Below are 26,529 nucleotides of genomic sequence, written 5' to 3' on the forward strand. Positions count from 1 at the left end.
ATTCGGTCGCTTCCAAACGACTAGAGAGATCGATCGATCGTCGCGTTCAACGAAACGCCAATGTATCATACGATTGTTTATGCAAATATATATTTTTGTGAGAAACAGAGTTGCTCTCAGAGTTTCATTACCAAGAAGTTCAGTCATGCTGCGAATAAAAAATAAAGTTGTTGGGTCCTGAACTTTGCTATATTATTTTGTTGCTTCGCAAACACGAGGTCCCCTCGATAGAAAAACAAGGTTATCTGGTCATAAGATTGACTGCACAATCCCAGAGACCAGTTGACTCATATACGTCGACGGTATATATTGCAAAGACTTACATAACGGAGTATCAGTTGACATAGGAACATCCTAAACGTTTCTTCTGAGAACACGACGCGATGTACGTGCGATTGCTAATTCTTCTCGGTCTCGCGGGCGGAATATCTTGTTTCACGGTCGAACCACAAAATGGTACTTCGCTTTTAGGTAATTACGTTACGTTGAAAGGTTCGAAATAAGTCACACGCGGACTGTACGGTAACGAAGGACTTAAATTTAGTTGCAGGTGTAGGTGATTACAAAGTGAACTCTCGGAAAATGACGTGGAACAATGCTCGCAAGGCCTGCAGGGAAGACGGAGGTGATGTTAAAAGAAGGCGTGGTTGAATGATAATTATTAATATACAATGTAAATCTTTCTACGCGGAAGCAACTTAATTCACGACCAATACTGTTCGACATTCGTCGTTTTGGTAATAAGTTCAGATTCCTTTGGACTGAACGACAAATTAACGTTGTTCGATAGGTCACTTGGTCGTTATAAACTCGGACGACGAGGCGGCGCATTTGCTAAGAACGATGACATCGTCACACTTCCCGGAAGTCTGGGTAGGTATCCACGATCTGTTCGTCGAGGGTGAATGGGCCACCGTGACGGGCGAAGAGCTGAAACCACCCCTGTACGAGAAATGGTTTCCAAGCGAACCTAACAACGTCGGCGGAGTAGAGAATTGTGCTATTTACTCGAATTTGGGCGGTTTGGACGACCGTCCGTGCAACAGAATGCACTGGTTCGTGTGCGAAATCGACGCCCATGGATGTTAAAGTTCACGCAAACGTGACAGCGACAATGTTTTTTTTTATATCCATGTAAACAAACGATGTTGCACAAATACATAATATACGAGAAATGTGAAGATTTATCATTACTTTCCGTTATCCATTGCCCCCGCGAAAGAGATAACACGACCGGTCGGGTCAAATAGATCACTCGATAAGGTTATCAATAAGGTAATATAAAAATAACGTTAAGAACAAGAATTCGTTAGTTCTTGTAAACGACTGCGTTCTAAAGTTCAAGGCATCTCGCAATGGTTGGAGCGTCGAGACCATAGCTCGAGGTGAGGTGAAGACTAAAGCAGGATGGATGCAAGAACAGCATAAAAAGCTCGCGAACGTCGCTGGCCCGATCAATCAAACTTCGTCGATTATCAACGTTTGTGCGTTTGTGCTTTCGACGATAGAACGGTGACAGTTCGTAATTATAGTTCGTATAAATAATTTCTAATTAAACGCTTACTCTGGCTGACAGTTTTTGCCATGTACAAACGGTTGGCAATCTTTTTCGCGCTTGACCGGCGGAACGTTTTGTTACGCGGCGTCGAACTCGTGCGACCAACCAAATATATATAGAAAAACGATAGCGGACAAATCCGTGCATATGCGTTCTAACATTCCTTTGTGCGACAAAGGTAATCGATCCTCTTTACGCGATCTGTTCGCTGGTTAATCGATTAACTGAAAAACAGAATCGATCGGACAACGCCTTTTTCCAGACTCCAAAACCGAAGTCACAATGTCTGACGAGCACAACTACCTGGCTAGCAAGCAAATATTTTACGTTAATTTCTCACTTCGCGGGTGGAATACGAGGTGCGCCTACAATCTAACGAGGGACGATTATACTCTGATAAAAGGAGTGGGGGCTTACAAGTTGAATACTCGCTTGGTGTGGTGGAACAACGCGCGCGAAATCTGCAGAGACGAAGGAGGTGATGCAAACAATTTAAACGAAATGCAATTCGTAATATCGTCTCCCACAATTTCTCAACGTGATTTTAGTAGTAAGGGATTCAGGCTCCCCCGATTAATACACGAGATAAACCGGGGGATCGACCGATCGTGGAGAGGGTTAATAAAACGAGCACTGTTCGATAGGTCACTTGGCCATGATAAACTCGTTGGCTGAAGAGTCAGCTCTGCTAAATATGATGCGATCGGAGGACGTGGACGCGGTCTGGCTAGGCGTTCACGATCTGTTCGGGGAAGGCGTCTGGGTAACTTTGGATGGCGAATCGCTGGACACAGTCGGCTACAACAAATGGACGACGCATTGGCCGGACCAGCCTGACAATTACGGCGGGTATCAGAACTGTGGGGTTCTCGTAAAATACGGCGGCATGGACGACACCGTGTGCACTCAACGAACCCCTTTCATCTGCGAGATCGAAATATGCAACCTATAAACGTCAGGGTTCGTCTTCCAGAATTGTTCTACCGTTAAAGTGCTAGGAAAACATTATCGCTGCTTATTTCTGTCTTTGAGCGTTTGTCCTACGTCTTGTACCTTCGAAATCATAATTTTTTGATTTTTCTTTGCCTGGAAAATACAGGGTGTAAACGATAACTTTGGCAAAAATCATAGGGTAAGTAGAGGCCCCATAGGCAAGTATTTTGAGCATGGGAACCCGTGTCCGGAAATGCACCAATAAAGAATTACGGCGATCTTTAATTTTGGTCTTTCGCGCCTGATGGGTAGGCAAACTTTTTTTAGTTTATTGTTTCTTGACCATGATTTCATTAAATGTTTACGTTGTTCATCGTAAAACTTTCAATGTTTGTCATCTTTGTCACCTACACGACTGACCCACCTCAAAAGAAACAGTTTCCAGTACGATGGGTTTTCTATCCATCAGGAGCTAAAGACCGAAGTTAAAGATCGCCGTAATTTTTTACTGGTGCATTTCCGGACACGGGTTCCCATGCTTAAAATACTTGCCTATGGGGTCTCTACTTACCCTATGATTTTTGCCAAAGTTATCGTTTATACTCTGTATATCGTAACGCATGGACGACATCGTGTGCACTCAACGAACCCCTTTCATCTGTGAGATCGAAATATGCAACCTGTGAACGTCAAGGGTTCGTCTTCCAGGATTGTTCTACCGTTAAAGTGCTAGGAAAACATTATCGCTGCTTATTTCTGTTTTTAAGCGTTTGTCCTACGTCTTGTGCCTTCGAAATCATAATTTTTTGATTTTTCTTTACTTGGAAAATGTATTGTAACGCAGCACAACGCATTTGTTTTGACAAATTTAAAATTATTCCAATGAATAGTTTCAGAACAGACTGTATATGGACGTGTTCGAATATCTAGTTGTTAAGGGGGGCTGGCCCGACGCTATCGCGTTCCAACGATGGTCGGTTCGCGACCGCGACAACCGCAAATGGAACAACCCCGTAAAAAGTCCCCTAACCTGCTTTCCGGTGTCGCGAACCCCACAATTCGCAGCTATACGTTCATTTTTCGGCCCTTCCGCGCGGTTTCCACCTCCCCCGCGTCCCCTCCGCGCTCTGGCAACAACCGTAAACAGGAATCGCGTTCCACGAGCTTTGTCTATAGATCTTTAACCACTCGAGGTGGTATTCCCATTCGGGGACGTCGATTTTAGGCGATTTTTAAACAAACAATTATCGTGTCGATGGTTCGATCATTCTTCATTTGAAATCGTGTACCACGAACGTCGTACTCGATTAATTTTAAAAAACACATGCTTGGATAATCGTGCAATGGCTAGGGGACTCGCAATGGACTCTCGCGGCAGAAGGACGCCAGGACGTGTCTTCGAAAGTCTGAAAAAAAATGATAGAAACTGGTTCGAAAGTGCTTATACCCAACCAGTCGTATTCCCTGCACACTCGTTTCTCTTTAAATATCGCCGAGTATCAAAGTAATATATTTTAGTGTTACGTTTAGTGAATTTTTATCATTTAGAGGGGCGATCGTTTTAACAGAAACGTCGTTAAAAGGATCCGTGAACGTCCAGTGGTTGTCATAAACGGACGAAACCTCGCTCGTAATCACCGAACGTAATCGCTGACCAGTGACGCGAGTATTTAAACGGCCCTACAATTGCCTGGAAACGAAGGCTTAAACAAGAATCCTCAGGTTCAAGGTTTTCCTCAAAGGCGGGATTACCGGAATGTTGGGTTTCCAGTTGAAATAATTGTAAAGAGAAGAAGACACGTACGCCATAAGAAGCTCGGGATCGTCGATGGCGCGTACAGTGATACGTCGCCAACCACCGAGATTTCATCGACGCGCAAAATCCAAGTAAAACTAGTCGAAGCGAATTCTTGCAAAGGAAACGCAAGTTTCTCGAATAGAAATAGGTTAGATCCAGTGTCAAAATCATCGTCGAAGACACGGAACGCGATGTTGAGGCAGATGCTGACGCTCCTCGTTCTCACGAGCGGGATATTTTGCTCAGTTTCGTCGGACCCGATCGAAACAATTCCATCCACGGACGCAGGCCCAGACTCGAGTCTAAATCAAAGCCAAACCAGGATTCTCAACGACTCCTCGAAACCGCAAACTCGTAGCCAGAAAGGTAAATTCACATTCTAGAGCGATAAAAAATGGATTTAGAAATGACGAATGGAAAAATTGCATCGTATCGTCGATATTAACGCGAATAGGTTTTCGCGGTAAACGATTCAATTGTACATAATTCCGCTTAATTGAACTCGAGGTTACCGTTCAAACGCGTGGCACGTCCGCACGCAAAACGAGCACGAGGCGTAACTTTCTTCGCGTCGCAGGTATGCTTTCAGGCTCCCTCCCGTCGTCGCTGATCACTATGAACGGTCAAAATAATTACCAGGCGAGCCAACAGACGTTTTACGGCGAGGAGGCGTCGAGCAGCTGCGAGAAATGCAATAGAAGCTGCACAAATGTTTTGAGAAGGACCGATTACGTTATCACTCCGGGCATAGGGGCACACAAGCTGCACACTCGCAAGCAGATGTGGAACGTGGCACGCAAATCCTGCATGGAGGAAGGAGGTGATTATTTATTCGCAAAATATACAGGAATTACGGTTCCTTACGCCTCGAATCGAAGATTCGTGAAAGCGTGATCGAATTAAAGGGGTCGTTGTTCGATAGGTTACTTGGCCATCCCGAACTCGTTAGCCGAAGAGGCGATTCTGCTAAAATGGATGCAGGCCACGAAGGTCGATCGGGCCTGGTTAGGTATTCACGATCTGTTCGAAGAAGGCGACTGGGTAACCATAACCGGTGAATCGTTGGAGAGATCCGGCTACGACAAATGGACACCAGCGATCCCGGGCGATCCCGACAACGCGGGCGGGAATCAGAACTGCGCGGCGCTTGTGGGCGAACATGGCGGAATGGACGACATCCAATGCGGGGACTCCTTCTTCTACTTCTGCGAGATCACCATGTGTTGATCGGTTGGGTCTAGATCCCAGAAAAACTACGATATTGTACGATTCCTTTATCCAAGCTTTATAACTCTTCCGCCGCATCTGCGCTTTGGTATCGCTGAGAAATAAAATTGGTCAGCCGGGAGAACCAGTTTCTCTATTTTTAACCCTGTTATTCGTTCGTCGAACACGTGGCTACATATGCTTGCTATTGTAATTTGAGAGCGGACGAGCAAGGAAAAAACTGAGAAACGAAAGTGGAGGAGCATAACGAACCGACTGGTATTAATAGCGCGGTCAGTCAAGCTTCGTCACTCGACGATTCAACAACGCCGGAACGTCAAAGTTTGCGTGTCTCTTTCAACCTCGGTATCAGCGAAGCATTCCAACCAACATCGTACGTGTGATCGATACATATTGATAACCGTCGAATTTTCTTTGCTCAGTGTTGCTATCGACTCTTCTTGAACTCACGATGTCCGAGCAGTTGCTGACTCTTCTCGTTTTTACGAGCGGAATATTGTGTCTCGTGCTACGAGAGTCAACAGCTGTACCTGCTGTGTCGAAAATAGATGCGAAATCGAACAAACACCCAATCAGCCTGTTCGACGACTCTATAAAATTGCTAAATCGTAGCCAGGAAGGTAACGTCACCAGTGAATTTACAGTACGCGTTTAAAAATTGTACCAATTTCGAGCGCATCTTCGAATTCCCACGAATCGCTTTAATTCCGACTAATTCTGCTCGGTTTAACTGGAAGCCGAGTTATGGTTCCCACGGCAGTTTATAACTAACGAACAGAAAGTGGGAGGAATTAATAGAATTGATCGCGATGCAGATGTTCTTCCAGGTTCGCCGCAATCGGTGACTACCATGAACGGCGAGAATATTTACCACGCTAACCAACAAGTATTTTACTTTAACTGGCCACCCCAGTCGACGTATTGCCAGCAATGCAATTGCACGAGCGTTTTAACGAAAGATGACTACGTTGTTGCTCCAGGCATCGGAGCCCACAAGCTCCACACGCGCAAGCTATCGTGGAACCGTGCACGCAAGTCCTGCATCGACGAAGGAGGTGATCAAAGTTATTTACACTCGATAACAGGGAAATTCCCAAAAAATAAATATTTACGTGTAAAAACACGTAGAAAGGAAAGAACAACATTTTTTCGTTTGAAGTCTCGTTTTCTAGAAAATCGACGTTGACTTCGACGCAAGTAGAAAAGGCGATAAATGGTCAGACGCGCCAGCCCTACTTCGAAATCGATTATCTTGGAAACGAAGGCTTGATCGAAAAAATGTTACTCGTTCTTTTCCACTTACTTTTACACGTAGAGGAGTTTTGTGATTTAATATTTATATAACAAGTGTGTAGAAAACAATTGATCGTAAGTAGATTCGATGACGATCAAAGCTAAAGCGATTGAACGTTTTTCGGTAGGTTACTTGGCCATTCCGAACTCGTTAGCCGAGGAGGCCGTTTTGATAAAATGGATGCTGGCCTCGAAGGTCGACACGGCTTGGCTAGGCATTCATGATCTGTTCGAGGAAGGCGACTGGGTGACTCTGACGGGCGAATCGCTGGAGAAATCTGGTTACGACAGATGGACCCCGGCGATTCCGGCGGATCCCGACAACTTTGGCGGTAGTCAGAATTGTGCGATTCTTCTAAGTAAACATGGTGGAATGGACGACATCGGTTGTGGGGGCTCGCACTCCTACTTTTGCGAAATTACCATGTGTTGAACATGAACAACGGACAAGGTATACGAATAGGTGCTGCTCGGCGAAAAAAAAAATTTCAAATCGTTCTGAAAAAATTATTGTTAGCTAGAGAGACCGATTACAATCAGTTTTGGTGAACAGACATACCCCCGAAATCCTATCCAGTTTCGAGAAAAAAATTCGAGAATGTGTGAAATTTATCGTCGAAAAAAAAAATTTCAAATCATTCTAAAAAAATTTTTGTTAGCTGGGAGGATCGATTACAATAATTTTTGGTGGACAGACATAACCCCGAAATCCTACCCAGTTTCGAGAAAAAAATTCGAGAATGTCTGAAATTTTTCGAAGAAATTAAAAACATTCAAATCGTTATAAAAAAATTATGCTTAGTTGCAGGGGTCAATTACAGTCAGTTTTTGTGAATAGACATACCCCCGAATTCCTACGCGCTTTCGAGAAAAAAATTCGAGAAGGTCTGAAATTTTTCGACAAAATTAAAAATATTCACATCGTTATAAAAAAATTATTGTTAGCTGGGGGGATCGATTACAATCATTTTTGGTGGATAGACATAACCCCGAAACCCTACCCAGTTTCGAGAAAAAAATTCGAGAATGTGTGAAATTTATCGACAAAATTAAAAAATTTCAAATCGTTTTAAAAAAATTATGCTTAGTTGTAGAGGGCAATTACAGTCATTTTTGGTGAATAGACATACCCCCGAAATCCTACCCAGTTTCGAGAAAAAAATTCATTACTGAAAATGTCTGACCATACGTACGCCTATTCCCCTTAAATTTTTCGACGAAAAAAAAAAATTTCAAATCGTTCTAAAAAAATTATTTCTAGCTAGGGGGGTCGATTACAATCATTTTTGGTGAATAGACATATCCTCGAATTCCTACGCATTTCCGAGAAAAAAATTCCTTGCCGAAAGTATAATGTGTGGCTGGAAATATATTGGTCTATTCGTATACGTCGTCTGTGGCTCAACGTTTCTTAGTCTTTTAGGAAATATATATGTAATTACCGGTGCTATGAATATCTTATAAGTACATATGAATGTATCGTATTGTAAAGAGTCGATGACTAATAATAAAATCAAGAAATCTTCGAACGCCCTTTGAAGAAATAAAATTTGATACACGCCAGTGGCGAGAGAGTTGATAAACACGTATCGTCTTATTGACTTGGACAGATTCCCAATCCTCCTCCATCGATTCGAGCTTCCTGAGTGTTGAGCCAATCGTGGTTGAAACGTTCCTCGATTCAATAATCGCGGGATTAATCGTTGATCGATCAATTCCAGGTTGCTTGCTCGACGCGTTCTCGAATAAATTTGTGCCTGCGTTCAGACGTCCTTATCTCGATAGAATCGGTCAGGACCCGATGACGATGACCTTTGCGTTGGAGTTACAACGACGGGGATCCAGTTAAACGAAGCGATACCATTTAACGGGGCCCTTCCTGCGACGGTAGAACGATTTCGTGCTAAACGATGCCCGTTACAATTTCTCCTAATATCGTTACGCTTGCAGCCGCCTAGAACGCGCTCTGTCGCGCGCTACTTTGTCACGCTTGGGACTGTTTGCGGCGTCTTGACGAGCATTATGCGCCCAATATAGCATTAAGTCCAACAAAGACATTATTATTGTAAACGTCACGCACGCAAGCTCGAAGCAAACCGCGGCGAGAAAATTGCCACAATTCCGGAATAACACGGTAAATCTCTACCGTTTACAGCGATAGCGATAGCGATAGCTCCAAGCGTGCCAACACACGGGAATTCTATGTTGAGCAAATATTTCGAACCGAATACGTACGATTTCCCGCGGTGCTTGTGCGGTACTATCGCGATCCGGTTGTTTGTAGAAAGAATCAGTCGAATTGGTTGTTTTTAAACAACGCTGTTCGACCGCAACGCGACTACCGTTCTGCAATAATCACCGAAAGGATGGGGGGGTTACAAAATGCAGTAAATATAATCGAGTCATCTGCAACATTTTAGTTTAAATATTGCTTTGGAAAACGCTGTTCTAAAAGGGGGATGACGAACACGAGGTTTACAGACCGCACGCGACCTTTCGAAGCGTTTCTATTTTGTCAATTACGTTTTTAAAGAAAGTAATTATTTAAATTGAAATCGTTGATCTTCGTTGCTAATTCGATATTCTCTTTCTGTTTCAGGTAAGTTACGAACATTCAACATACTCGAATCCACGACTGATCGGTAACCTCTATCGGTAATCTCTAGTCACAGGTATTTATCTTAGTTACTGGTTAACCAATTAGGTTACCTTTTTCTGCTCTTTCCGCCAGCTGAACTATTAGGCCAGCCCAAGAGGCAAGAAAAGGAGGAGACGTGATTTAGGAAGAACATCTCGTACGGTTGATATTCGAAATAATAAGATGGTCCGGTGTAGGGATGCCGTAGCATCCCAGTCGTTGACGATTACAATCGTCCGTTCTTTAAACAGGCGAGTTTAATAAACGTCCGCGTGGGTTCGCTCGTCCCCGGCCGCGTCTTCCTTCCTGCCGTCCCATTTTCCCTCGTTCTTCATCCGCGTTCCTTTGGCGAGCGCGTAACAGGCTGTAATTGAAAAATGCCTCGGGCGCTTTGACACGGCCCTCGTCCCTTTCATTCGCGCCCGAATGTCGCCTCCTAGCCGGCGTAGGAACGGATCCCGAAGAAAATGCACACATAATACGCGTGTCGAGATAAGGATTGCGCTACGCGGGACGAGGATCCGAAGAAAGCGGCCTCGTAAACCTCAGTCGACGCCTCGCTGGCCTAATTAGGAGCCGTTGCATACCTCAAAGCAACGATAGACCATTGCACAAAGCCGCGTAGGATGCTCCCGACAAAATGTCTCTAGGTGAAATTCCTCATTACGGTTCCGTGCAGCGACCGAGCCAGCCGTGCTCTAACGCGCACTCGTTACCAAACCCGCTATCTCTCTCTCTTACCGTTCCACCCTGTTTCTTACTCTGCTTCTCGAGAGTTCATTAAATCGAGACTCCGTCGTCGTCCGCCCGCGGATCGCCCTTCATTTCTCTTCCCCTACCTTTCTCCATCTTTTATTTACCGACCCCCTCGACGGGTACTGTCGATCTACTCGATTTCGTAAACCATCGTTTACACAGCACAGCTTATATTGCTTCATAACGTGCATACGTTTCTCTGAAGTTTCTTTCTTAAATCTCCGTTGGTTGTTGCTGAGGGTTTGAGCAAAATAATTTTAATTTGGCGAAAGAAACTTTTTGATATGTTCAAATTCACACGTCAACGTTAATGAAAACTTGTATCACAATCAGTGGAATCTTGTAACAAGCAATAACAATTTATTCTACGTCGTATAGCCGGAATGTACAATGTCTTGAATATACCATTGATGTATGGTGTTTAAGAGTCAATTTTGATCTGGTCTCTGGGCCAAGGTTGCCCAATATGCTCGCCATTGGCGTACCCAAGGCCATGGGACGCAGCATCGGTCTCAGATTGGTCAAATATTGCAAATATACTGGCCAAATCAGCTTGGAGGCGAAGTCGATCGGTGGTAGGCGGTATGTAACCGTTATTTTTAATAATTTTTGGGGGCCCGGGTTTCTTGCGATACCTGACTCGTCATAAAACATCTGGCACTGGTTTTCGATGTTATTTGAATGAATTTACTAATTAAATAGCCGTCTTAATGGCATTTGATTATAGGCAAAACTTGATTGTTCGAAAGTACCGATTCTACATCCGTTGGCTTTATGAATTTACTGTTACGCCGCAACACAGAATAAATCGTAATTGTTATTTCTCGTCGTAACAGCTGCAAAACTCTAGAAAAAGCTGAAGTGAATACTCCTTATTAATTTGTATTCGTAATCGTTGTCGAGGGTGAGAAACAACGCGGTCGGGGAGCCGCGGGAGAAGACGTTATCGCGAGAGAAAAGCCCGGTGGCGCGTTCCCAATGCGGAAGGAACCTCGTTCGGCCGTGTACGCGCATATAAAACCCCGTCTTCCGGTACGTGTCGTCACAATATAAGCGATTCGTCGACGTCGTCGTCCATGCACCCTGTTCGTTCCACGAGCGAGAGCTCCTTAACCCACTTTATCCCGAGTGCAGCCGACTCCGCGGATCTTAGCTAAACATCCCTTGTTCTCCGGAATCGAAATTGGATTAAAGCCATTCGCGGTACTCGCTCGCCTATCGTGGCCGAGATATCGTTCGCGATCGGTTCGATCTTTCCAACGTACCCTTAAACCGGCATAGAATTTTAATGGACAGCCCCCTCCTTCAAATCGACGATGTTCTTGGCAAATGGAAAGCCAGCTTACCCTCCTAAATTACGGGCCACTCTCATTATACCGGCGGAAAATTACGCTTGTCCTGGAAACCCGGTTAAAACTTACGGTTCAACGAAACAGTCAACTCCCATTGGAAACGTTTCACGGTTTCACGGTGGTCGAACAACGAGACGCTATCGATTTCATCCGACTTTTCGTTAACTCTTTCAAGCTGCAACGAATACGTTCAGCCTTTCGTAGCTTCAAGGAGTTGTTTTCCGCGGAATCCGATTACGCGACGGGGGGATCGGTGTCCAGTCGAGCCATAACGATGAATTCAATGAACATTGTAAACGCGTAACGCCGGAACCCTCGGGGTATCGCGTTAGATTAATCTTGTAACTGGAGCAATCCCTTGTATCGCGGTAACGGGTCGCGATAACGAAAGATGCTCGATCGATTTGGCAAACGTATCGCCGATACGTGCCCGCGATAAGCAGATCGGGGAATTTAGGGTTGGCCGGGATTACCCCTAACGCCCGACAGAAGCGAAACTTATGCGCTGCAACTTCCCCCTGCGGATCGACCGGCATCGATCGAAATTGCTTTCCCGTCGACGTGCTCGTCGTCGAGCCAAGTATAGACGTTGCAATGACAAATTTAGTAACATACTATCGTGTCCAAAAAGTAAGGTGACTTTTCAATTTAAACTTCGCGGCTTCATCCAAACTGATAAACTTCTTTTCTGTAGCTTGGTAGCTCTGTTATCGTCATCTATTTAAAATTAATTCAATGTGAATCGCTGCGCGCTTTGAAGGCCTTTCCAGAAGAGGACTTTTTCGTTGGCATAAGTGCATTATGTCGAATGGGGATGAAATTGATTTGAAAGAATAAATAAAGATTTTTCATTTTGTAGCAAATGTCATCCCATTTTTTGAACACAGTAGTAGGCACCAGTTAATCGCTGCACGCTTTGAAGGCCATTCCAGAAGAGGACTTTTTCGTTGACAAAAGTGCATTATGTCGAATGGGGATGAAATTGATTTGAAAAAATAAACAAAGATTTTTCATTTTGTAACAAATGTCATCCTATTTTTTTAACATAGTAGTAGGTATCAGTTAATCTTGACGAAATTCCCATATATCGGCGTTATTTCGAGACGATCGATTCACATTTGGAAAATTCTACTACGAACAGCGACTTTTCACGCTGCCTCGGTGTTTCGAAAGTTTCCTCGACGCGTTAATGCGTCTTCCGCGCGACTCTTCGGGACTCCGGCGAGTAGATGGACGCAACCGGAAGCTGGGAAGAATGGCCGGGCACCGCCCCGGCGTTAGCCATAGACGAAGTTTCCGGGGCAGTTCGAACCACGACGCCGGAAGGGTAATTTTACGAAGGATACGTTTCTAATCGAGCGTTAATGGCCGTCGCCGGAAGCGTTCCTCGCTTACCCGGAAAAATACTTTCCGCTTCCGTCTCTGTTTCTTCCCTTTCACCTTTGTTTCCCCGGCTACGAGGACGGAGGGGGTGAAAGTAATTTTCCAACTCCGCTCTCAAAGTACGGACACGGTTTCTGTACATTCCTCGAACGTCCAAACTTCGTCGAGGATTTTATTCGCGGAAAAATAAACAAATTTTACAGTTCGGATCGAACGCGAGTTAAAAAAATTGATGGGAAATAAAAAAATTCCACCGAACACGGGACGTTCGCGTCTCGTCGAGCAATATATTTGCCGCGTAGTTTCCTGCGAGCACTCGCGAACGAGACGAGGAATACACGGAACGGGGGCGGGGGTGAAAAAAAAAAGCGACAAAAGGAAGCCGGGTACACTTTAAATTCCTTTCGCAAGCGGGCAATCTTTCGAGCCGTTTGTCGCAAAGGTTAGAGAACTTTGCGCGGAACGCCTCGGAATATAAATCTTGGATCGTTTCATTTCCCCGGTACCGAGTTTCCCAACTTCCAAACTCGCGCGAGACGCGACCTTCGACCCTCGTGTCCGCGTGGCTGATCGGGAACGACCAAAACCCGACCACGTTCTCGGAATTTTTTCAAGAAACGCGTCCTGCGTTTGCATAACTGCATAAGGAAGCAACCCGGTTCACACTTTGACGGCCGCTGTCACGTGTACGTGATCTACTGTATCAGTCACCAGTTCATCATACATTCGTTGAAGTTACATTTATAATTCCTTATAGTAATATTCCTAGCATCTTCGTGTATCTCACTTTGGTCTACAATATCAGTGGTGACGGACAACGGTCCAAGATGAAAACTGTATAATATTCTGCAAGATTAAAATTTTGATTTTACACCATTGTAAGCTACATAACCTAAACTTTGTTTCGGTACTTATTTTCGTAACCTTGTTAAAATTCGCAAATTCCATCCAAATTTATTTCCCTCGGCGTCTTAACTTCAGAATTAATTTTTCCTGTCACCCACATATGGGTGATGTGGTAGTTAAAGTGTTAAAGTGTTAAGAATAGTTTGCAAACGCCCCGTTTCCGACGACTTTTCATATCTCGCGCTAACTGTAAGTCGCGTTAATAATGAACTCGTCCTAGCGGTCCTACCGCCCGCGGGTCACGATACACTCCCGGACTCTTTTCAACGCGAAGCGTGCCCTGGCGAACTAAAATTCGCGTTGCTGCGCAAACAACCACGGGAAAGGTTACCGTTTACCTTTTCAAGCCCGAAACTTGAATAGGGATTCTGCGTGCCCGTAATTCTTTCACTCGGATGCGATAACGAGCGAGACTCTTTCAAAACTTCCGTTTTGTCAATCGCGATCCTTACGAGCCTCGAAGCCATTAGGCAGGTTTTCTGCAAATTTCTCGTTGGGATCTCGTGAGAATTTCGTAGGAGGACAGAAAAGTAAAGCCTTGGATAACTGGGATATTGGGAAGTCGTTCGAGCGCTTGTGAGAGCGCAACCCCTCTGGTGGCGAGCACGGGAAGCGACGCTACAGATCGAACCAACGTTTCCGGATACTTTTTGTGTTTCGTTCCTGTCGAGAGTTCGAAACGTAAAAGTGTATTGGTTGTATTTGTTCCCATCTCCTCTCGTAATTGTTTATTCGTCTTAAATAAACTGCTATTAAAAATATTCCGCGCTTCCTCTACCGGATATAATAAACCGTGTAATGCAAAAAATCTACATGGAAAAATAAGTCGAGAACGCGGAGGGAAATATTCCCGTAGGAATCGATGGCGAAAATTCTGGCAATTTCCCTTATATTTACGACTAACAAATATTACCGTGCCTCCGCGCCGTTGTTCGAATTATTTATACAGCGGAGCGGAATTTCGGAATAAAACTCTGGGAATGTATTCTAAAATGATTGAACTTTCAGCGAAATTTTTCATTTTTTACGTCAAAGTTTATACGGTTGTAATCTGGGTTAAGAAACGGCCCCGCCGAGGGAACGAAATATTTCATGCAACGCGAAAGTTAGCGTCGTTGAAGCGCACGCGACAGCCATTTGGATATTAGACCGAGGGAAAGGGACTCCCAACTTGATCCAAACTTTCGGATATCTTACTTTGCGAACCCTCTTTCCTCTGCACGTTTGATAACGGCGTTGTACGAGTGACCATCCACGACCTCTTTGTCCACTTTGCAAGGACAGTTAATAATGGAGTTTCGCCCAAAAGTCTGTATAAAAAAGAGGTATGGTAATCGAGTTTGTCGTTTTCGTGGCGCAGATATTAGGAAGAAAAATCACGGGACGGACAGAGGGATATCTTTTGGTAAATAAAGGATCGCGAAGATGTTGGCGCGGCGTCTCCCGGAGGGGCGGTGTTTTATTCGAGGCGCGTGACTCTGTAGCCGTCGACCTTAAATATATCCTGGCTAAAGTCCTGCGAATCCCGCGGCTTTGGCGGCCCCGAGGGGAACGAGGGAGTATCTACGTGTCCAGAGCTGGGACCGAGTCAAAGTCTGCGTCTGGACCGGGAACCGCAAAGGGCGGCGAGAAAGACTAGGGGGGTGGCGTGCGTCGACTTCGCGGCTCAAGTTAAATTACGCGTGAAATGCATCAGCTCGGCTTTGAGATTCTCGACTGCCGCGTTGGTTGCGTCCAGACAAAAGCGACAAGGTGGAGGGTGAATCGAGGGTTGGCGGGGGAAAAAGAGGACACGACCGCGGACAAAAGTTACGGAGCCGGAGCACGAGTCTTTGTCGGATCTTTAAGCATTGTCGCCCGTTGCATCTGGCCTCTCGTACCCGAGATAACGAACAGACACTGAAGCTACGCGAGCATTCCGCCCTCGAGCTTATATGTATAACGTAAATACCACCGGGGAAGAACCAAAGAGGAGAGTCAACGGAGGGGATTGATCAAAAATTGATCGTACAGTCTACTAATTTCATACGAACGCGAGAGGATTACATAGTGTAGAAAATCTATCGTCTCGTCCCGGGAAGACGCAATCTCAGAAAATTGTTACCGTTCCGCTCCGTCGATGGCAAACGTTATTTCCCATCTGCGGTAGCTACGAACTCCACGTACATACGTAAATACGCGCTATACTTCCCGGGGTTGATCGAAGCTTTAAGCGAGCTTCTTCGACCCATAAAATTCAAAAAAACTGTCTACCTGATAGCGTTCTTCCGTGGAGGGTCGCCAGCGGAGATGGAACTATTAAACACCCCGGAAAACGTGCGGATTTCTCACGGTGGATTTCCATCGAGATCGAGAAAATATCGCTTTTAATGCTAGATTTACCGACGTGAATTTAGTTGCAAATAAGTTTTGCTTCGCGTGGATCGTGGAACGGTGAAAGTCGACTGGCGTGTTATCGCGATCATTAGATTTTCCGGTGGCATCGATGGCATGCGAGGATCAATGGTCATCGAATTATAGGGGCAGCTCGACAGGATGCACGGAGAGAATCCTCGGTCTCCGTGAGGCTATTTTGCGAGATTCGAATTTCCCTGCCGGCTACCGTCATTATAACGCACTTAACATCGCGTTGCATCGATTAATTGCGGCATCGCGCTCGTCCATCCTGCAGGCATTTGTCGGCGACTATCGGCCGCGTCCTGTCCGAGAAACGTCCGATCTGAACCTCTGCCGACGCGGACATCCTACGGACGTTCCACCGCCCACCGAACGATTCGACATTTTCACCCCTTAACGCTCACATTTTTCTTCAATTCACCGTCCAAAAATGCACAAATTTTTCTTTCTCATAAATTCATATTCTTGGGACATTGTAACATATTTTTTGCATTGATAATGCCATGCGAATTATTTTTAACAAAATAGAGAGCATACAGCGAATAATGGAATGTGATACAAATCATTCTAATTTTATTTTATGATATATACAATAATTTTTTAATATCTAATAAGATTAATTTTATTGAAAAATAAATTGTTATTAAATATATGAATTAAATTCATTTAAAAAAAAAAACTAGATATCAATAAATTCGAATAACTTTTCATTTCCAATTAAATATTTATAATTAATTATTCAACATATACGTACAATTAAAAATGTTAAAAAATTAAAAACATTACATTCACTGTACATGCTCTGTGTTTCTTTCCTGCATTTTCCACCGCGGATTAAATAGAAGACGGTGAAATCTTGGGGTTTTACCTTTGTTTATGTATTAAATATACAATGTACGAAACGTGAAAAGGAATGTGCATGCTTTGGAATAGGATACCATGGGACATGTTAATTATCAGCAGTTAAAGTAAACAAATCGCTATGTGGCAAAAGTATCTATTACGTGAGCGTTAAGGGGTTGATTCGGTGCATTTAAAATTACCAGTTCGACGAAGACGACCGAACCGTCAAAATAATTCGAGTTAATTTTCGTTGTACGCGGCAGGACGCAGCGTCGATAAGAATTTTTTTGAAAGCGCGGTGGCAGCCGTCGAAAGCTCTTTTTAATTTGCGAACGAGCGCGGAAAAAGTGGGTCAGGCGATTCTCTCCTATTCTCGCGACGGGGCAAAGAATCTTCGACGGAGGTAATTTTAATATCATCGGAATCGAGGTATTTTGCCTGGGCTCGGCCGCCTCGAACTTCCTATCTGCTTAAAGCTATTGAGACGGATCGGCTCCCTCCGTCTCTCGCCGAACCCCCTCGCGAGTACCGGTAATGAATGTCTAGCCGATTTAATCTAACTGCGGATTGATCGTAATGTCCCCCGATCTCGCGTGGAGCTCGTTAATTTGATTTAATTCTCAATCCCAGATAAGCCCTCCATCGTCCGTTTCCCGGTTAATTCGATAACGCGGTGATCCGACGCAGCTAAATCGCCGCGACAAATAAACACGAATCGGCCGATTTTCCCTTGAATCGTAAAGAAACAGGAGCAGAGAATACGCTTGTATTTTTTTTTATTAAATCGCTCGTTACGTTTACATTCGAATATCGATACGTAGAGCAAACAGCGCTTATTAAAATCTTTCGATCGATCGCGAGCGCGGAACCTTTTACATCTCGGTACAAAGACAAATGGACGCGAGCTTTCATAATGTACGGGTTCATGTATTTGCGAGCTTCGCGGATCGACCGCAGCATCGAAAACAAATATGGAACAGAACGTTCACCGGAAGTATCATCTATCCGACGAGCATTGGAAACTACGGTTAATATTTAACATGCGGCGATGCGTTAGGCTGATACGGCGTAGCAGTACGTCGTTCGCGGTTCCCGATTATTTCACCGAGGACTCGTCAATAGGCGTTATTGCTCGCGAACGTTTCGCTAATACACTTTCCGTGGTTCAGCGATTCGTTTCGCTCAAGAACGCGTTAATACGATTCGTCGATCGGTTTCCGGTCAATGAACGGTTCGATCGGAGCGTTTTTGTTTCTATAGAGACGAGTCGGATCGGAAATAAAAGGGACAGTCCGAAAATTGGCCCGTTCGGCGACCCATCGATTTAAACGACGCGCGGTTTTCGAAACGTGTACCACCGCGCGGCGTAATTTCACGCGGTACGAATCCCGTTTATAACTCGCGCCGCTATCGCCAGCGAACATTAAATTGAAATTGTAAAGCGTTTCCCGCGATAAGACTTCGTACAGAGCCGCAGTTACCGTTCGGTTTATGGCTTCCAGTAAAATGGTTTCAATTTGATCGCACTCCCGATGCAGCGCCGTACGACCAACTTCTTTTCTCTTATATCAACCGTCTCATGCCTGCGTTTTTCATTTCACGAAGACGTTTTTATCTTACGATCGCGCGTATCCGTTGGGCGACCAAATTGAAACTGTCCTCGTTTCGGAATTTCTGGTTTAACGTGCCCCGTCGTTTTCATTAGTAACTTTCAATCGAACGTATACAACGTTCGCTCGCTCAACACTAGAACTACCGACAATTATAGTGTGTTTATTTACACCAAGGAAATTGAAACGATAGTTTATTCATTCTCTTATAGAAAAGTATGGTAAATTTCCAAAAATTCGGTCGAGTAAATTTTTTACAAGTTTTATTTGAAACTAGCTTTTGCCTGCGGCTTCGCTCGCGCAGGAAACCGTTTAGTTCCCTCGAAAATACTGTTTCTCCTTAAATTTTTTTTAAGCCCCCATTCACCTCTATAGAGTTTTAATTTTATGTCATGTCGCCATCTTACATTTCAAAATTGATACCATTTTAATAATTAACGTCCCAAAAACCTTCATAAAATATTCCTCATACAAACGTTGCAACCCCCTTACACCCCTTTAGGGGTTGAATTTGGGAATATCCTTTCTTATTCTTTGTATATATCATAAAGGAAACCTCTGTGCAAAACTTCAGCTTTTTATGTCCAAGGGCTTAGCCTGGGCGTTGATGAGTCAATGAGTCAGACCTTCCATTTTATATTAGGTCACCCCATAAGTAATGTCGTTTTTTAACGGTGACTTTCGGTGAAAAAAATTAATACTTACATTTATTTTCAATCAGCGATATATTGACTATCAGTTTCGATGACCTTTTCTCGTCTTTCAGTCAACTTTCTTATTCCATTTTCGAAAAACTTCTGAGATTTTGAATTAAAATACTCATTTAGTACTGATTTTACTATTGTTGAAATTTTTTCCACTTAAAAAATGTTGCATTGACCGGAATAGATGGTAATCGCTTGGGACAGGATCTGGAGAGTATGATGGGTGTGGCAGAAGTTCCCAGTTGAAATTTTTAATTTGTTGTACTGTTATCCTTGCTGTGTGTGGCCTAGGCGTTATGGTGGTGGAATAGAACACCTTTGCGATTCACTAATGATGGTCGTTTTTCCACTAACACTGCTTGAAGACGTTCAAATTGTTCGCTGTAAATCTCAGCTGTTACGGTCTGATTTTGCTTTAAAAGCTCAAAATGAATAATTCCTCTAATATCCCACCACACGCACAACAAAACTTTCCGGGGATGAAGCCCTGGTTTTGGGCACTGTAAAGATGATTGAACAGGTGATAGCCATTGTTGTTTTCGTTTGGGATTGCAGTATAAGACCCACTTTTCGTCACCAGTAATAATCTAATCGAGAAATGAACGATTATTTTGTCGATCTCGCAGAGAAGCACAAATGTTCATGCGCTGGATACGGTTAGAAACCGTCAGTTCATGCGTTACCCATTTTCCCAGTTTCGATACTTTTCCCAATTGTATTAAATGTCTACGGACAGTACTGCTGCTACTGCCTAATCTCTCAGCAATTTCATCGGTAGTTAATTGTGGTTCTAACTCGATTAAAGCTTCCAATGCCTCAGGATTGAACGCTGTTGGTCGACCGGATCTCGGTTCGTCAGAAAGGATAAAATCACCTTTTCGAAATTTGGAAAACCATCTTTGACACTTTCTCAAATTCAAAGCATGTTCACCATACACTTCACAAATGTTTTCAACCGTATCCGTAGTTGTACTACCTTTTTTTAAATTCATAAAGCATACAATGCCGCAAATGAAGTTCGCACACGTTCATTTAAAAATTTTTTTTTCAACTGAAAATTGTGGTTCAAACTGCATCGAACGCAACCGATAGGCTGTCGAGAGAGCACTCTTTAAGCTATATAGAAAGAAGTTTCTATAAACACATCGCTGAGATGCGATTCAAGTGTTTATTTAAGGTACGATAAGAGACGACATTACTTATGGGATGACCTAATATATATAGATATAGAAGATATACATAGATTACAAATGGGTCATTTTGACTGGTTTGGTAGTTCCGGTGTTAATCTCACGTTCGTAAAAAGTGATTGGAAGAACGAAACGCGTCGAAATCCGATATCGTCTGTCGTTCGTATCGCGATTTTTCGATCGTCGCAATTTGCCGTCTCGTTCATCTTCTAAGAATGTATATATCTTTCTGTTACAGGTGAGTAGATCCGCGACTCGGCGCTTCCATCCATCGAGAGCAAGTAAGTTCGAGCGTCCGTCGTTCATCATCGGCGTCGCGGGATGCAATTGCGGCATCGATCGCTTAAAATCGAGTACTTCCGTGGTCTCCCGTTATCGCGAGTAACGGGCACGGGTACAGTTAACCGATAATCTTGAGCCCGATGGCTGAAACCTTGGCAACGGGAACCGGTCTCTCGCGTGATTGTCCCGTCCAGTCGCCGGCTGGAGCCCCGATAAAGACATTATCGAGTCTCTTGCACTCTGTCCACGCTCCGTGGCACGGTTCCCTCCGACGTATTTCACGTCGAAAATCATTTTCTCGGTTTTTTTTTTTCGCAACACCGTGCTCGTTTTTATTCGATCGTTCGTGGGGGAAATACTCATCGTCGTTTATCCAACGTTTATTCGCGCCTCGCGATCGAGATGCTTATCGAGGGACTCGCTCGAAACGAGCAATGAAATACAGTCCGAAGTTTCCAGTGTCCCGATAGGTTGCGACACCGAAGTCAAGATCGCTTTCCGAGTTCGAATACCGGAATTTACTGGCGACAAAGGGATCCCCCGATACTTCGTTGAATTATGGCGATCGTCGTTTTATACGCGATAAAGGGAATCTGGTCGAACTTGTTTCGTACGTCGTCCCGGGGCGAGTCGCCTTTCTCGAGATCCTCGCGACATCGATAGAGTCGCGAGCCCGGAAAGAGGACACACACGTAGCAGAGAGAGGAGTCGGTGTAAGTTAAGAGACGTGCTTCGCCCGAGACAAAGCCAAATTTACTACGTCTCGTCCCGGATCCGCTGGTAAATTCTTCGACGAAGCTGTTCCAGCGGATCCTGGATCGGACCCTCCAAGTTGGAAACTGTCTCCTCTGAAAGGGGCGTTCGGATCAAAGTCCGCCCGAGAGAAACGATTCCCTATCTTGCTGCTGAAGGTTCGAGCAGTCCACGCTGGTTGAATTCTATTTTGTATCGAATCTAATTCTCCAAATCGTGTGCATCGTCCAAGAAAATTGACTGGTCGGGGGGTTAATCGTCTGATAAAATTCCCGACTTCACGAGGGACGAAAGTAATTATTCCCACGTTATGAAATCCCCGCGATCATTAAGGCGCGTGGCATAGGGTGGGAGTATAAATTGCCCGGCTCGAATAAAAACGCGTATTCGTACGGTCGCGCTGAGAACGAAAGGATTAAGAACGTGGGTACCGAGAGATAAGTAAAATCCTGGTTATTCGGTAATTTCCGGGGAAAGCGTTTGGCTGGGACCCCGTGGCTGGAAAGAATTGCTCAGGGGTGCATCGTTATCGCGGTCCGTGCAGGAAACGGAAGCTCGCGCAGACGCGTGCCTTGGCGTCATCGACACAACCCCTCCCTCCCCTCCCCCGGTAACTGGCACACAAATAGCTCATTATGACCGAAGCGTGTGGCACTCGGACCCGTTGTGCGCACAACGTAATTGGGGTTAATGATCGTGTGTACGGTGCACACGGAGCAGCACTCGACAACTTGGCCTGGACCAGCCATTCCACTCTTCAGCCAGCGGCAACTGTGATGTCGGTCCTGGCAACACCTTGCGTTCCCTCCCTCCCCCTATTCTATTTTCTCCCTTAGTGCCTTGGTTTTTGCCTCCTACGGGTGTCAATAATTCAATCCCCGGTGGATTACCCGCCGGCGGGCTGCTCCATCTTCGCGCGATGGAATATCAAGCGGAGTTCGAGGGCTGCTCGACGCGCATCCATCGGTGATAAATAACTCAGAGCTTAATGCAGTCGTGATACTACGGAGTAATTTTCGCACGCTGTCCCGCGCGGAGATGTATTAGACGAGCCCGGAAATTCGGTTGAAAAAAGAGGGACGAGGTTCCAGGAAATTGGAAATAATTTCGAGCCAGAGGGTGGTGGTTCCACGCGTAAAAATAAGTCGAAAGGGACGAGCAAGATTTTTTCGCTCGAGTCCTCGTTCTCGAGAAAATTGAAGTCGAGTTTGGCGCGTCTGACCATTAATCACCTTTTCTACTTGCCGTCGAAGTTTAAGGGAAAAAATCGACCCTGACTACGCCCTTGATTTCCTTGCTACCACTTCTTTTCCGCGTCTTAATGCTATTGTAAACACAGAGAATTTTGCAACGAGCCAACCCGTGATTCATGGAGGGTCGAGCATTGTTCGATTTCACCATTTTTTTATCGTTCAAATGCACCGGGTCCTTTCGAAAGGATACTAAAAGGAGTGTCCGGTAACGAGATGCAATCGCGATTAGATTACCACGGTTTGATAATCACTGGATATCGGTTTTCCGAGTCTAAAGCCGACGGGAATGGATTTATGGACGACGTTGCGGGAATAATAAATAGGATTCGATTTATTGATAATGTGGCCAACGTCGGAGTATAGAAATTCATCGGCAGGCTTTAAACATTTTATCGAAACGCTCTCGGCTTTAATTCATCCACTTTACCGCAAATAATTTTTAAATCACGGTAATACGGCCGCTTTTCACGAACCTATTAAACGGAGTGTTTGTAAAAAGTTGCGTCCTTCTAGGACCATGTTCGAGCAATAGTTCATTACCTCCAACGATCGGGTAATAATATTAACAGGTGCATCGATCGTGCAATTGTAATTAACAAAATTGCCGGGAATATTAAATAACGAGAGTGCGGGGCACAAGTACGCATTCATTAGTTTCGAATAATCAGTTTTCAATTAGCCATCGTTTGAAGAGAGAATAATTACTAAAAAAAATTCTTTTTTTCGCTTCTGTCCTCCGTCGCTTTTTAGTTGTAATTTCGAGCCAAACGCGACCCGCGGCCGACAAAAAGAAACGATGCAATCGGCGGCCACTAATTAGCAATCGTTAACGACGATACGAGACAGAGGCGCGCGATTATTTCGGTGATCAATTAACGATCGACGCGTTCGTTTAAAGGGATCAACCGCTGGAAATCAGTCGTTACATTTTTTGACGCTGTTATCAGCCGTTGATCAACGTTCGGTTTCAAGGGAAAGCTGACTAAAATTTGTACCGATAGAAATCGATGCAAAGAACAGTTTATCCGGAAAAAATTGATAGGTACAAGTTAGTTTCAGAGCTGTTGAACGAGAATCCCCGCGTTCACGTCGAATTCACGATCGAATCTCGAACTTCGTGCGCCGGAAAATGGACGACACGGCAAAGCCCCGAAATAGTCCTCGAGGAAAGTTTAACTCTGTTTCGACACTACGCGAGAGCGTTTTCATTCTCTAACCGCCTCTATGGCGTTAAAGCAGACCGTGGGGGCTCTTCGATGATTAAAATGGCGTTTCAATGTACTCGATTTTCGCGGAACAATCGGCCCAGTCGTGATCGGGAGCATAAACAATGAGGCCGGGCTCGTTCAGCGGTCTGGCGAACGTCGCGCGTGCTGGTCCAACGGTGAAACATCAGGACGGGACGCTCGCATTCCGCAGCCCGGTGCTCATTTTCCAGCCGCGTGTCGATAATTCTATCTTCGAAGCCGCTTTCTCGGTCGCCTCTTATCGCGCTTTCCCGCGGTGGGCGTCGCGACGTTCCGTAATTGAATATCGATTCGACGCGGCCCGCGACGCCAGATTTCGCTACGACGATACGATAAATTGTTCGCTAATGATCGCGCAAACTTGCCAACCAACATTTTTGCAATTTCAACGTCGTCCGCGCGCGGGAAATCTCGACAGTGCCATTTGCAGATTCCTCGAGCGGGATAGTTCGCTTTTTCTTGGAAAACAATTATTCGCTTGGACGGACAATAATATCACCTGCTCCTATCGTTCCGGGAATCTTTTTAACATTTTCGTGGCTTTCAATTTCAAATATGTAGGATGATTAATTATTGAGGAATTGGATTTCTGCGATGGCTGAAACGTATAGATCATCGTAATAAAGATATACAGAATGTTCGGCTACCCGTGGGTAAAATTATAAAGGGTGATTCAAGAGGCCAAAATAAGACGAAAATCAAGAATACCAATTTGTTGATGGAGGCATCGTTAGAAAATTATTAACGTTTAAAATTTCGCCTGTACTGAATTTTTTTCTCGAAAATGCGCAGGATTTCAGGGGTATGTCTATTCACCAAAAATGATTGTAAATGACCCCTGCAACCGAGAATAATTTTTCCAGAACGATTTGAAATTTTTTAATTTTGTTGGAAAATCTCACACATTTTCGAATTTTTTTCTCGAAAGTGGAAAGGATTTCGAGGTTATGTCTAATGACCAAAAACGATTATAATTGACTCCCGCAACCGAAAATAATTTTTCCAAAACGATCTACGTTTTTTTTCCCCTTGAAAAATTTCACACCTTCTCGAATTTTTTTCTAGAAAGTGGGTGGGATATTTGGGGTATGTCTATTCACCAAAACTGATTGTAATTGACCCCTCTAGCTAAAAATAATTTTTCCAGAACGATTTGAAATTTTTTTTTTCGTCAGAAAATTTCAGTACCTACCCGAATTTTTTTCTCGAAAATGGTTAGGATTTCGAGTGTATGCATATCCACCAAAAATAATCGTTATTGACCCCCAAAATCGAAAATAATTTTTTCAGAACGATTTGAGAAAATTGTTTTCCGCCGAAAAATTTAAGGGAAATAGGTTTACGGTATGGTCAGACATTATATTTTCAGTAATTAATTTTTTTCTCGAAAGTGAGTAGGATTTCGGGTGTATGTCTATTGACCAAAAATACTTGTAATTGACCCCTGTAACTAAAAATAATTTTTTTAGTGTGATTTGAAATTTTTTAATTTCGTCTAAAAATATCACACCTTCTCGAATTTTTTTCTCGAAAGTGGAAAGGATTTCAAGGTTATGTCTAATGACCAAAAATGATTGTGATTGACCCCCGCAACCGAAAGAAATTTTTCTAAAACGATTTGAAATTTTTTAATTTAATTATTAATAACTTTTTAAGGAAGCCTCAGTCAAGAAATTGATATTCTTGATTTTCGTCTTATTTTGGCCTCTAGAATTCCCAGGAGTGGCCGAACGCCCTGTATATGGCAGCGAACAACAAAACGTTAGAACAGTTTTAGCAATTCCGTATCGCGATCGTACGGAACTGCTGGCCTCGATTGCCTTTTATATTTGCCGAACATTAGATTGCAGTTTGTCAACGAGGTCCGTGCAGGCGACCGCATTGGTTCGAGCAGCCCGTGTGTATCGCGAAGTTTCCAGGTTCAGGAATTTGCGATTAAGCTCGTTGTCGAATCGAATTCCGTCCCGTCGGAACGCTATAACTGCACACGGCGGTCTAATCGATAGGTAGTTCTTGTTTGGATTTAACGTGTTCCCCTGTTTAGCCGCTGGTTTATTTATCCGCCTGCGTTCGGCCCACTTTACCAGCCACGTTAACGGTCAATTCGACGCTCGTTAATCTTTTCCTACGATTTTTAGCGCTGGTAATCTCCCGTTGGTCTCCCTTTTCGATGAAACTCATCAGGATCGAACGGCGGACCAAGGCCTTCGCGCCATTTCCCAAAGAACGGGGACGTAAACGAATTTTAACTCGTTACGCGATACATTTCACGCTTCGCCCTCTCGTTTTAGCACAGGTTTCATATTTTTGTATACCTACGAGCCTGTAAACTTTTCAACAGCCTCTCGAAGACACCCTTTGTACAGAATGGTCCCGGAAACTGGGACAAACTGCGGCTCCTTTACA

The 26,529-nt window shown here is 44.3% G+C and overlaps 5 protein-coding genes across 7 annotated transcripts in view; all 5 read left to right on the top strand.

Annotated features, from left to right (window-relative positions):
* Nucleotides 1-26,529, top strand: part of LOC122395853 (tyrosine-protein kinase Btk29A) — a 159,342-nt gene that overhangs the window by 78,632 nt on the left and 54,181 nt on the right. The gene's annotated exons all lie outside the window — the stretch shown is intronic.
* Nucleotides 308-1,175, top strand: LOC122395858 (hemolymph lipopolysaccharide-binding protein-like). The gene is made up of 3 exons (XM_043393761.1): nt 308-471; nt 545-625; nt 791-1,175. Exons 1-3 carry the CDS (start codon nt 384-386, stop codon nt 1,087-1,089), a joined length of 468 nt encoding a protein of 155 aa, XP_043249696.1. The 5' UTR covers nt 308-383; the 3' UTR covers nt 1,090-1,175.
* Nucleotides 1,466-4,172, top strand: LOC122395857 (hemolymph lipopolysaccharide-binding protein-like). Its single transcript, XM_043393759.1, has 4 exons — nt 1,466-1,736; nt 1,821-2,036; nt 2,203-2,518; nt 4,040-4,172. The coding sequence occupies exons 1-3, from the start codon at nt 1,706-1,708 to the stop codon at nt 2,508-2,510; spliced, it is 555 nt and encodes a 184-aa protein (XP_043249694.1). The 5' UTR covers nt 1,466-1,705; the 3' UTR covers nt 2,511-2,518; nt 4,040-4,172.
* Nucleotides 4,469-5,552, top strand: LOC122395854 (hemolymph lipopolysaccharide-binding protein-like). The gene is made up of 3 exons (XM_043393753.1): nt 4,469-4,655; nt 4,867-5,109; nt 5,212-5,552. The coding sequence occupies exons 1-3, from the start codon at nt 4,481-4,483 to the stop codon at nt 5,514-5,516; spliced, it is 723 nt and encodes a 240-aa protein (XP_043249688.1). The 5' UTR covers nt 4,469-4,480; the 3' UTR covers nt 5,517-5,552.
* LOC122395855 (hemolymph lipopolysaccharide-binding protein-like) lies at nt 5,579-7,402 on the top strand. 2 transcript variants are annotated; one of them, XM_043393754.1, is made up of 3 exons: nt 5,579-6,136; nt 6,332-6,571; nt 6,938-7,402. In XM_043393754.1, the coding sequence occupies exons 1-3, from the start codon at nt 5,968-5,970 to the stop codon at nt 7,240-7,242; spliced, it is 714 nt and encodes a 237-aa protein (XP_043249689.1). In that variant the 5' UTR covers nt 5,579-5,967; the 3' UTR covers nt 7,243-7,402. The 2 variants fall into 2 exon arrangements, with proteins under 2 accessions (XP_043249689.1, XP_043249691.1); XM_043393756.1 differs by having other exon boundaries at nt 5,585-6,136; nt 6,344-6,571.

This window comes from Colletes gigas, unplaced genomic scaffold (assembly GCF_013123115.1).
Source record: "Colletes gigas isolate AHSC1104 unplaced genomic scaffold, ASM1312311v1 Colletes_gigas_Sc00006, whole genome shotgun sequence".
Classification (NCBI taxonomy): domain Eukaryota; kingdom Metazoa; phylum Arthropoda; class Insecta; order Hymenoptera; family Colletidae; genus Colletes; species Colletes gigas.